A 12,455-nucleotide genomic window follows, 5' to 3' on the forward strand; every position below is an offset into this window, starting at 1 on the left:
TGCATTTAATCATTTACAAATGCACTCGTAACAACTTTGAGAAAGACATGTGATAAAACAACCCCTGATGTTCTTACTGCCTCTCTAATTTTGTGATTTATGGAGGATGACATTTAAAACATGAGCTTGAGAATTTGCAGTGTTACTTCAGTGTTGGATCAGCCCACGGACCTGAAGCTGCTCATCTCCCCTCATTTTCCAGCCATTCTCTGCCTAGTCTGCATCCCCAAGTCGATCACCAGACTTCAGAGTCCCTGAATTTTCAAGTACGTCCTTTTTCTCCTTCCTAGCGCCTGGAACCCCAGAGACAGCCAGAGTCCAGGGCCTGCACATGTTCAGAAAAGAAGGTTGCACAATTTTTCTATATGAGTGCTTCTCAAACTTGGTTATGAGATATGTGGCACATTTCCAGTTTAAGAAACAAAGCAAATGTCTCCCCCGACCAAAAAAAATCTTAAAAATATGTTCCACTTAGATTAAAGAAATGCCTTTTGAAATGTTTTTAGCTGCCACATAATTTGTACTATCATATCCTATTTTAATGATTCCGTCTGACTGTACGTTAGCTCTTCAGGGAGACCATATTGCTATCCTCAAAACAATCGGAAACTGGGTTCAACATCCACAAACAATAGATGCTAATTAAAAACGAAAAGAAAGGAAATCCTGTTACGTGTGAGTGTTTTATTCTGGTTTGGACTTAAATATAAGTGAAAGTTCTTTGTAAACATTGAAGCGTTATAAATCACAAATGTGCAAATCTCTTGCAGTTTTCAAAAACAAAACAAAATACCACACTGATCTTCAGGGCCCTTCAAGCTCTCATCAAACTCCTTCCTTTCAGAAATTGTGCCCCCATCCTTGGCTTGCGTGCAGAATTACATAGAGGCTTTCTCCAATTCACAATGTCTGGTCTAGCTTCAAAGATTCTCATTTATTGGTTGAGGGTTGGATATCCATGCATTAGGAATTTTTGAAAGCTCCCCACATGTCTCTATGTGCAGCCCGGTAGGCAATCTAAATAATTAACAGGTCCCATTGAAGCTGTCTTTGCAGCACTTGTGCAGTACATTCTCATGTGTCTTTGCCCACTACAGTGACTTTATTCAGGCGCTGGTCATTTTTCATGTGCATTGCCGCAGTCCCCTCCTGATTTACCTCTCACTTCTTTTGCCATCCTTCACAAGGCATCCAAAGGGATCTTCTACAACAGTAAAGTTGTTCTGTCACTCCTATGCTAATTTCAAGGCCATCCATGTCTCTCTGTTTCAACTTGTCACTGGAAAGTTCATGAGAGCCTCTGTCAAGCTGTTTCAGGTTTGCTGTGTCGGATGGTAAAGTTACCACACACTCTTGAGTTCCCATGCCTTTGCACGAGCCATTTCTCCTGCCTGGAACTAAGTGTCTTCACCTTTTTGTGCCTGGTTTTATTCTCATTTAGGCAAAGTATAATAGTGAAGTGATTTCAACAAAAGTTTGGTGAATACCTACTGGGATCAAGCTTTTTCTGGCCCTGTGATCCACAGTGGGGAGCTTCTCCCAGCTTTTTCTGGCTGCACTTTCATCTCCATGTCTTCCCCCTTACAACTGTTGGTAATAATAATGGCAAAACCCCTTAGAGATTATGAAGTGCTCATTTAATCATGAAGTGTCTTGTTAATGAATAGATGAAATAGATGTTCAAGGCCCTTAACAAGGCAGACCATTTGTGCCCTATACCTTTAAAAATTTGAATATTGAGCATATAACATTGAGTATACAGTCAACATTTAATAGGAAGTATGGTAGGGAAGGATAGAAAAATGAGGGGCATCTCAAGAACGGAGATCAGAGTATCCTTTAAGAGTTAAAAATGAATGAAGCAGTTACAGTTTTACACAGTACAATTTAAAAGGAGGAAAAGAAAAATTGTTTTTTTAAATATTTTTATGGGTGATGTAATATTCCCCATGAGCCTCACCCTGATGGACAATAGAAAGGAACCTGACCTTCTTAAACATGCCATTTAATGTCACGATGTCTTCCCCTAATACAGTACTTTCAGGTGACGTACTGTTTTTCAAGAACATGCTCAGTGTTTGAGATTCCCGCACCCCCAACCCCGTGCTGCTCCTCTGTAAGATGACACATGTGGGGGGTGGGTTCAGGGAGAACATGCAGTGATGAGGTGGGATCTTTGCGCACTGTCCACTGGCTCTTAGATTTGTCCCTGGTCAATGAGTCCGGACTGTCACGTCAACATGTTCAGGCTCAGAACTCCACCCTGCTGACCTAGTCCTGCATCTGTTTTTGATGCCACAGACCCTTTGGAGGGTCATCTAACCCTGCACTCAGGCTGTCTACAATACAGATTGGGGATGGGCTAATCTCATCTCTTGCAATAGTGGTTCCCATGGCAGGCCTGATGGCCTGTACTCTGTGTTAATCTCTGTCCTCAAGTGGGAATGCTGAGGCCATCGGATGTCTTCTAGGCCTTGTAAGAGCCAGAGATGGGACACTCACTTGTGCCTTCTCTTTACCTACACACATTGCTCATTTTACTCTGCTGTCATTTGTCCTGTTAGCCTAAGGCTCTTCTGTGAAGCACGATATCCTCCCATCATTCCAAAGAGTCCTCTGCTATTAGCTTTTCCTTCAGTCTACCTTACTGGCCCCCTCCAGGATTCTAGCTTCAGGAAAGAAAGGTACCAGGATGCTCCTGGATGACCACTTGTTTCCTATACCACCCCCTCCCCCCCAGCAACTAGAAGGGATGGGCTTTCTTTTCTTTCCATGTGGCAGACTTCCTTATGAGTGCTCTTTGTTTATAGTAGGACTACCTATTTTGTTTTTCAAAGGCAGAATATTTTTTCTTGCATTTTTGCATTGTTGCATTTTACCCTAATGCTATCCAAAACGAGTAGATATCGTTGCAAAATAGGTGGAAGATCTTATACACAGACAATAGAGGAAATATAGTTCAAAAATACTAACCCTAAGAAGAACAAAGTGGAGGACTGATACCACACGATAGTTACTATAAAGCTATAGTAATCAAGACCGTGTGGTACTGGTGACAGAACAGGGAGCCCAGAAATAGGCCCATATAGTCAACTGATCTATGACAGAAGAGCAAAGGTAATTCAATGGGGGCAAACATAGTCTTTTTAAGAAATGATGCTGGAACAACTGGACACTCACATGCAAAAAAAAAAAAAAAAAGAACCTATAAACAGACCTTACACCTTTCAAAAAATTAACTAAAAATGTTTCACAGATCTAAATGTAAAATAAAAAAACTATAAAACTCCAATAAGATAACACAGGAGAAAACCTAGATGACTTTGTGGTATGGTGATGATTTTTTAGCTACAATACCAAAGACATAATCCCTGAAAGAAATAATTGATAAGCTGGATTTTATGAAAATTTAAAACGTCTGCTCTGAAAAAGACAATGTCAAGAGAATGAGAAGACAAGCCACAGACTGGGAGAAAATATTCGCGGAAGACACATCTGATAAAAAATGGTTTTCTAAAATATACAAAGAACTCTTAAAATTTAACAAAAAAACAAACAACCTAATTAAAAAATGAGCCAGACCTTAAAAAGACACCTCACCAAAGAAGATACACAGAATAAAAATAAGCGTAAAAAGGTGCTCTACATCCTATGTCATCAGGGAAATGCAAATGAAAACAGCAATGAGCTACCACTGCACACATACTGGAATGGCAAAAATCCAGAACACCGACAACAGCAAATTTTGACAAGGCCATGGAGCAAGAAGAACTCTCCTTCACTGTGGTGGGAATGCAAAATTATACGGCCAATTTGGAAGACAGTGTGGCAGTTTCTTAAAATATTAAACATGCTTTTACCATAAGAGTCAGTGATCACAATCCTTGGAATTTACCCGAAGGAATTAAAAACTAATGTCTACACAAAAACCTGTATGTGGATTTTTTATAGTAGCTTTATCCATCATTGCCCAAACTTGGAAGCAACTAAGATGTCCTTCAGTAGATGATGGAAAAATACACTGTGCTACATCCAGACAATGGAATATTATTCAGTGCTAAAGAGGAATGAGTTATCAAGACATGAAAAGACATGGAAGAAACTTACATGCATATTACTAAGTGAAAGAAGCCAATCTGAGAAGGCTATACGTTGTATGAATCCAACTGTATGACATTCTGGAAAAGGCAAAACTATGGAGACAGTAAAAAGATCAGTGGTTGTCAGAGTTGGGGACAGACATGAGGGAGGGATGAATAGGCAGAGCACAGAGATCTTTTAGGATACTGAAACTACTCTGTATGATACTGTCATGACGGATCCATGTCATTATACATTTGTCCAAACCCATAGAATGTACAACACCAAGGTTGAACCCTAGTAGACACGATGGACCTTGGGTGATTACGACGTATCAGTGTGGGTCCATCAGTTGTAACAAACGGACACTCTGGTGCAAGGTGCTGATAATAGGGGAGACTGTGCATGCATGGCAGCAAGGGGTACATGAAAAATTTCTGTATCTTTCTCTCAACTTTGCTGTTAACCTAAACTTTGGAAAAATGAACTCTTTAAAACACACAGTCAACTCTGTTACACTGTAAACAGCATAATGGTTCAGAAAAGTTAGGCAAAATCAGAAGCAAAATCATAAAGAAACAGAATTACTCCCGGGGAGAGACCTTGACTGAGGTGTCAAGACCCTTAAAGAGAAAAACGTGTAAATCAAAAGGAAGTTGATGAGCAATGGAAGCCCAGACAGTCATGAAGGCATCGCAAAATCCCGCCAGGCAGTGCTGTGAGAGCTTTCTGAGGAAAGAGTAACACAGGCTGATGACATTCAATACTTGAAATACATTCTGCCCAAACTGTTTATGTTTAGCAAGCAACTTTCTGATTATGATTTGGCTTCCTATTTCTTTTTTCTTAGAAAGAAACTGCTGAGCATCGTGACGTGACTACTACAATCAACATGGCAATCCTAGTTCTTCATATGAATAAAAGAACTGGCGTTTCATTTGCTATACGCACATGTCTCTTTCTTATTAGTTGTAAGTCTCAGCCCAGGGGAAGAACTCCCTGATTTGTTAATAAAATGAGGTCTTGAGCCTGTGTGACGGAGGCTCAGGTTGGGGTTAACTCACAAAGATGAAAACGGCCTTGTAAGGTGTTTGTCATCTTCCAAGAAAATTTGACCTTCCCGAAGGCCTTTCTCCTTCTTTGTCCTCCAGAGCTACCTTAGCATCACAGGGAAGGTGATAGAATTCGATATTGTTGTAAATGGCTAGTTAAATGGCACTCATTCTAACGAATTTCATTCCAAATATGGGGTTGGCCTTAAATAATGAATTAGGAATGACAAATAATGTTTGCTCCCATTTTCATAAAAATTTATGGACTGGGCCCTGTTCCAAAGTCATGGATGACACAGATACCACTTCCATAGTCATGGGAACTCTGTCACCTTGGAAAGTATAATTCTTATCTGGTTTGAAGACAAAATGGAACAGAATGGAATGGGAGGGTTTTAAAAACTGCAAGTATTTCATTGTTGCTATATAATTGTTAAGTAATAATGGGTTGCTCTGGTTAGAATTTGTACCCAGCTAACTTTATAGAATTCAATTAAGGGTTTGGGACAGGAGGAGGGAAACAATAACACAACAAAAACAATGGCAGGCACTGGTACGACGTCATTTAATCCTTACAGCATCCCTATGAGATAACCCTTATCATTTCCACTTTAAGAAGGAGAGTTTGCCCATTGTGAGGAGAGTGGCTAAGCTAACTCCTTTCACAGTTTCCATCCTCCACATACACGTGCCCAGCCTTATCGAGAGGAGGAGCCAGAATCCACTGGATCAATTGCCAAAGGGCCGGAAGAATGGATTTTCTTCCAAATATCAAGATCTGATTTACGTATGATACAATATTAAATATATTTCAGTAGTTAGGATATGCCTAATGGTCATCATGTTTTAATTTTATTTCAAGTCTTTCAAAGTCTGAGTACTTACTTTTAATCAGGATATCAATACAATTCATAATTTCAATTTTCCCCTCCTTGTAATTCAGAGAATCGCATGAAGTTGTGAACAGTCCACACTGGGGACGATGGTTGCTGATTCATCCTAATCAGGATAACCAAACCATTGGGAGTGAAACAGAAAAAAATAAAAGCTGGCTTCTAGAAGGTTCATTTAAATTTTTTAATGGATTGAAACATCATGGACAACCAAGTGGTTTACCTTTCACTTCAAAAAGATTGAAAACAATTGATTCCCTCTCACCTGGGTTGAAAAAGAATACTAGTAAGAGTAAAGAGTGAAGAATCACTGGGACTTCAGCTTTTCTTCACTCTGTTATATGGCCAGCCTCTCTCTTATAGGCAACTGGTACCCTTGACAATGACTATTTCTATGAATAAGTCAACATTTCAAAACTGACTCTTAAGGAGTTTTTACCTACCAAAGGGTTACTTTAAAAATGGAAACTATATCTCAGACAAGAAAAACTAACGGAGTTCATCACCACCAAACCACTATTATAAGAAATGCTAAAGGAACTTCTTTAAGAAAAAATAAAAAATTAAAAACTATGAATAAGAAAATATCACAAAGAAAAAAATTATTACTGACAAAGGCAAACATATAAGAAAAGCAGTGGATCGACCAACACTAAAGCTAGTACAAAGGTTAAAGGGCAAAAGTAGAAAGACCATGTGTAATTACAACAGTATATCAAGGGATACACACACACACAAGAAGTAAAAAAATAATGACAAAAGCACAAACATGGAGGGTGAAGTAAACACAGTAGTGATTTTAGAATGCATTAGACGTAAGTGACCATCCACTTCAACTAGGTTGTTATAGACATAGCTTGGTCTACATGAAGCACATCAGAATTGCAAACCCAAAATCTACAAGAGATACACAAGAAATAGAGAGAAAGGAAGTCAAACACAACTCTACAGAAAGTCATCAATATACAAAAGAAGAGCAAGAAAACAAAAACGCATAGAGAACTACAAAAACAATCAGAGAACGATTAATAAAATGGAAATAACTACATGTCTATCAGTAATTACTGTAAATGTAAATGGATTGAATGTTCTAATCAAAAGATGAATGGATAAAGAATGGTATATATACATATATATATACCATATATATATATATACATACATATATATACATATGTATGTATGTGTGTGTATATATATATATATATATATATATATATATATATATATATATATACACACAATGGAATATTACTTGGCCATAAAATAGAATGAAATCTTACCATTTGCGACAACATGGATAGACCTAGGTATAATGCTAAGTGAAATACACCAGATAGAGAAAGGTAAATAGCATATAATTGCACTTACATGTGCAATCTAAAAAAGACAAAATAGATAAACAACACAGAAACAAACTCATAGATACAGAGAACACACTGATGGTTTCCAGATGGGTTGGGGGCCTGAATGAAAAGAGTGAAGGGATTAAGAAGCACACACTGGCAGTTACAAAATAGTCAAGGAAATGTAAAGTACAACTTATGGAATGTAGTCAATAATATTGTAATAACTATATATGGTGTCAGGTAGGTGCAAGAGGTATCATTTTGGAAGTTATACAAATGTCTAACCACTATGCTGTTCACCAGAAACAAATATAATATTGAATGTTAACTGTGATTGAAAAATAAAATAAATGGAAACTATATATTGAACTACATATTGTTTTAAACAATTGACGTTAAGTGTAATGTTAATAGATGAATGCAATGCTAATCAAAACTCAAACTGTGGGCTTTCTAAGAAAAAAATGTTAAACAAATATAAACAAATTGGAGTAATTTGTTTTAACATTTTTATTTTCTTAAAAGAACATCTAGATGTTAAAATCAGTTTAGTGGAATGAAAATTCATGGTAATACAAAAAAATAATTCACTGAGAATGTCAAGCGGTGCCTACTGATAGGATGTTTGCGTAATCTACAGACAATTTAAGCTTCCAACAGACACATTTTTCATTTGAAGATAAAATTAAAATTTCCGGCATGTTTTGGAAAGAAACAATGCTAGAAGTTATAAAATGCTATTAAATAATTTATTTCAAGGTTATTTTAACACTGATCAGTGGGCCTATATTCTTTTAAAACCACTGGACTTCAAAAGCAAAAGAGTAAAATCACAGTCTGGTGCCTCTAATATGATCTGGCAGTCTGTACTGAATTCATCTTCCCGGCAAAGCTTTGGTTATCTTCAAATGTCAATCAATATTTGATGTTCTTTGTCATTGTTTTTAAAAGGGCCTAAGAAATCCTGCTCACCCGATGTAGGTTGGCTGCTTCTAGTGAGATTCAACACCCTTCTTGACTGTCATCCTTTCCATCCCTCTTTCTCCTTCCTGCTATATGCTGAAGCTTTTGGTTTACCTTGTAAATTAGACTTCATGCATTTCACACATGTCATAGTTAGTCTTCAAAGTGACATCCCAACCCACTGCTTCAGATGTCTTGAAACGTGTACCTACCTGGATATTTATGGATGCCATATGCTTGTAATACTGCCAGAAGTATTTCTAGCCTTCCTTATGTGTAAGATTTAATAAATAGAGTGTTAAGTTCTATTAAAAAGATAAGTCAATTTTAATTCGGTAATTCTAAATACAAGAGGACTAAGAAGGAAAACTGATCAGAGGTCAAAGAAAAAACAATGACGCAGGTAGCAGAAAGAAGGATTCCCATCCAAATATTCATCAGCTTTTCTGACCAAATCTTAAACAGGAGGCCCACCTGCAGAGGTAAGAACATAATTCGGTCTTCACTCTCTTCTGCCCTAACTTTTTATCTCAGGTTACTCTTAACCATAACGATTAATCCCAACTGTGATTGGGAGTAGATGGAAGGTATACAGATTTGACAAAATGCTGCCTGAGTGATGGGAAACAGGCTAAAATCAAGGTCGTTTCCTCCTGTGATGGCTGCCTCCTATCAACAGAGTGAATCTGTGGCATGCAAATGAATGGCACCCTGCAAAACGAAAACAGGTGCAAATTTTCCCCTTCCATAGCAGTTTTTATTAGAGTTATTTTAAATCATTCCTGAATTCAACCAGAAATATTATTATACTTATTAATCCATAACTTAATTTCATACTGAAATATTTTCTTTGGGTGCCTTTTATTTAAGTTTGATTCTGCAAACAAATTGATCCTGGGTGAATTGAGAAAGGATATCTTAACAATTATCAAATGCCTTAGATATACTACTTAATCTTTAAAATTTCATTCACTAATGTAAAAAATTGTGATTGCAATAATGGCTTCCATGACAATTCTTTTGAGGAATAATATATGTAATGTATATTGCCCCACAAAACATGTATTGGGTGTGAATATTTACTAGTGGTTGGAAACCCTATTATGTGAAGTATAAATGAACAAACTAAAGAAGGGAAAATCATTTCAACTCAAAGTCAAAGTTCTCCCAACGGTCCACAAGGCTCTGCATGATCTCTTAGTCCTCTGATGTCATTTTTTCCTATTCTCCCTCTTGCTTACTCTGTTTCAGTCCTGCAGTCCTCTTTGCTATTCTCTGAACGAACCGGGCAGGCTCCCACTAGATTTTTCTTTTTTTCTGAAATGCTTTGCCCCCAAATATATGAATGACTACCTCCTCTATTTAAGTCTTTGCCCAAATGATGCCTGATTTTACCTGCTGTTTAATATTTCATCTTACTCCCAATTCCCTCTTACTCTGCTCTGCTTTTTCTTTATTCAATAGCTCTTATCACATCTAACATATACTATACATTAGTTATTTATTATTTGTGCTATCTCTCTATATCTTTGCTGGAATGAAGTCTCACAAGGAAAAGCATGTTTGTGTTTTAGTTCACTAACATATCCCAATAGAAAAGTCTGCGGCGCATAATACTCAATAAAAAAAAAAGTGTGTTGAAGGAGCAAATAAAATATCTGAAGAGTGATTGTATACAACAGCACAATGCTTCAAAAAGCAGAATTAAGATTCATAATTCTGGATAGACAAAAAGGGGCAGATCTGTGTTCAATATATAAATTACTTTCCAAAGGAAGGGGTTTTTCAACTCTGTCATGCAATCAAATCACCCACAGAGCTTGTTAAAAACAAATGTCCTGATCCCAGATCTAAGCAGAACCTGGAAGAACTGGGAAGCAGAACCTGTAAAATTGTGTGAGGTTTTACACCCAGGTTCAGAAACCACTGTTCTAAACTGTTAATCACTGAAATATTCAAGTAGAGACTGAAAGACCACATGTTATGGATATTTAGGGAGAAATGTCTGTATCTGCACTGCAGGCAAAGATAGGGCTCAAAGATTCTATGATTTTATCAGATCAATTTCTAGATTGATTAGTAAATTGTATTTTGTGCTATATTATTTAGAAAATGTTAGCTTTACTTTCCATCAGCCTTTGTTGTTTGGTTGGGATGTATGCCTCTTAAGAGGAATAGAAATATAGTTCTAAGTATCTCATATTAACATTTAACTCTTACACGGAAGTCTCATTACACATAAGAATATAGGTTGACTTATTTTAGAAGTCACCATTATTTCATTTAATGAAGATAATAGCAATTCACTTTTAATTATATTTAGAATCAATAACAGGACTTCTGAGTAAGCAACCCATGGGATAACCATAATTCAAAAGAGGGTTGAAGTCAGATTAATAGTCTGCAACTGAGAGTAACCCTAATTTAATAGTCAATATTAAGCTGAATACTCTCTTTTCATATAGAAGACAGCATATAACATAAAATATATTTTCACTATGAAATAAGTAAATCAATTTCAGAAAAATGCCAGTTGCCTTTTAAGTAATGGTTTATGTAGGTATAAAGTGAAATTGAATCATGATAAAATGACAAACGAAAACAAAAAGTGACGTGAGCAAAAAAACAGCACACACGAGTCCTTTAGCAACCAAACTCTTCCTCTTCTAAACCCTTGAGTACATTTGCTTTGCCTGCTGGTTGGATGGAAGGATCAGAAGACTCATTTCTCTGTTCTCCAGTTGGATATAATTACCTAGATTGAATTTCTTTCCATTCACAACTATCTACAAAGAATACTTTTCTTTTGTATGGAAAGATATTTTAAATTAATCTGTTTGGTAGGGTTTTTTTTATGTTTACCATTATGGCATAAATTTGTGTGGAAATTATTTAAAAACAATTAGCAATATAAGGAAAAATAGTCACGTGTGTGTGTTTTACTGTATTTGAGTATATTTTTCTGATACATTGGATGAAAATTAGCATACCAAGAATTGGCTAGATTAACAAATTTATAATTGAATCTACAATAGCTCTTTTACTGTATAATCCTTAGTTTTAAGCATTTTTGTCAAAATGGGTACAATATACAAAAAACTCAAAGGGACACTTACCTGCCTCACAATTTTCAGTCACAATCCCTTTATATAGAGGGTGACTGAAGGAAATTTTTACATCTTCTCCTTCCATGTGAATGACCAAGAGACCAACGGTTGTCCTAGGTGGGACCCCTTGGTCCATAACTTTTAACTGCAGCCACATCGGAAAATAGTCTGAAGATGGGTTTTGCTGAAGTTGAATTTCTCCTGTATATTTATCAATAGAAAACATTGACTGGGTCTCTGCAAAAGTGAAAATAACAGTTCCGTTGGGCCCCGAGTCTGGGTCACTGGCTCTCAGAATGGCAGTCGTCTGGTTTGTAGGTAACTGAGGGGAAAGAAAAATATCAAAGGGATTCTGTTCCCAAATTGGATCATTGTCATTAATGTCAGTGATGTGCACGTCTATAATTACTGTGGTGCTTCTTGAGCCCTGGATGCTACAGTCTCTGGCCACGGCCCTAAATGTATGCTGAGATCTGGCTTCTCGGTCGAGGGTCTGGCCAGTTCTCAGAATCCCCGCCACAGGATCAACGGTGAAGGCACCAGAAGCCTCATCTGTCAGGAAATACTCAGTTTGCCCATTCAGGCCTTCATCCTCGTCCGCAGCAGAGAGCACCAACACCACTGTTCCCACTGGAGCATCTTCTCTCACGGAGGACTGGTAATGAAGCGTGGGAAAGGAAGGGCTGTGGTCATTGTCATCCATAACCCGAACTTGCAACCGCACTACAGAGCTCCTAGGTGGGTCCCCCAGGTCAGAGCACAGGATGACAAGCACAAAGTTGTTGACCTGCTCCCGGTCCAAAGCACAAGTGGTTGAGAGTTCTCCTGTCGTTTCATTAATAGCAAAGTATTCATCAGTATTTCCATCTATTAAAGAAAACAGTCAAAATTCATTTAAATTGAAAAATCAGCAGCTTTGGTTATATATATACATACATATGTATATATATCTACATATATGTATACACACACACACACATACATATATTCATTCATTCAACAAATATTTAT

At 37.2% G+C, this 12,455-nt stretch overlaps 1 protein-coding gene across 1 annotated transcript in view; it reads right to left on the bottom strand.

Annotated features, from left to right (window-relative positions):
• The window catches only part of DCHS2 (dachsous cadherin-related 2), a 201,137-nt gene that overhangs the window by 40,825 nt on the left and 147,857 nt on the right, over nt 1-12,455 (bottom strand). The window contains exon 13 of the mRNA XM_033133525.1: nt 11,454-12,311. Coding sequence (XP_032989416.1) covers nt 11,454-12,311 — 858 coding nt within the window. The remainder of the gene's footprint in view (nt 1-11,453; nt 12,312-12,455) is intronic.

Source organism: Rhinolophus ferrumequinum, chromosome 18, assembly GCF_004115265.2.
Source record: "Rhinolophus ferrumequinum isolate MPI-CBG mRhiFer1 chromosome 18, mRhiFer1_v1.p, whole genome shotgun sequence".
In the NCBI taxonomy this organism is placed as follows: Eukaryota; Metazoa; Chordata; class Mammalia; order Chiroptera; family Rhinolophidae; genus Rhinolophus; species Rhinolophus ferrumequinum.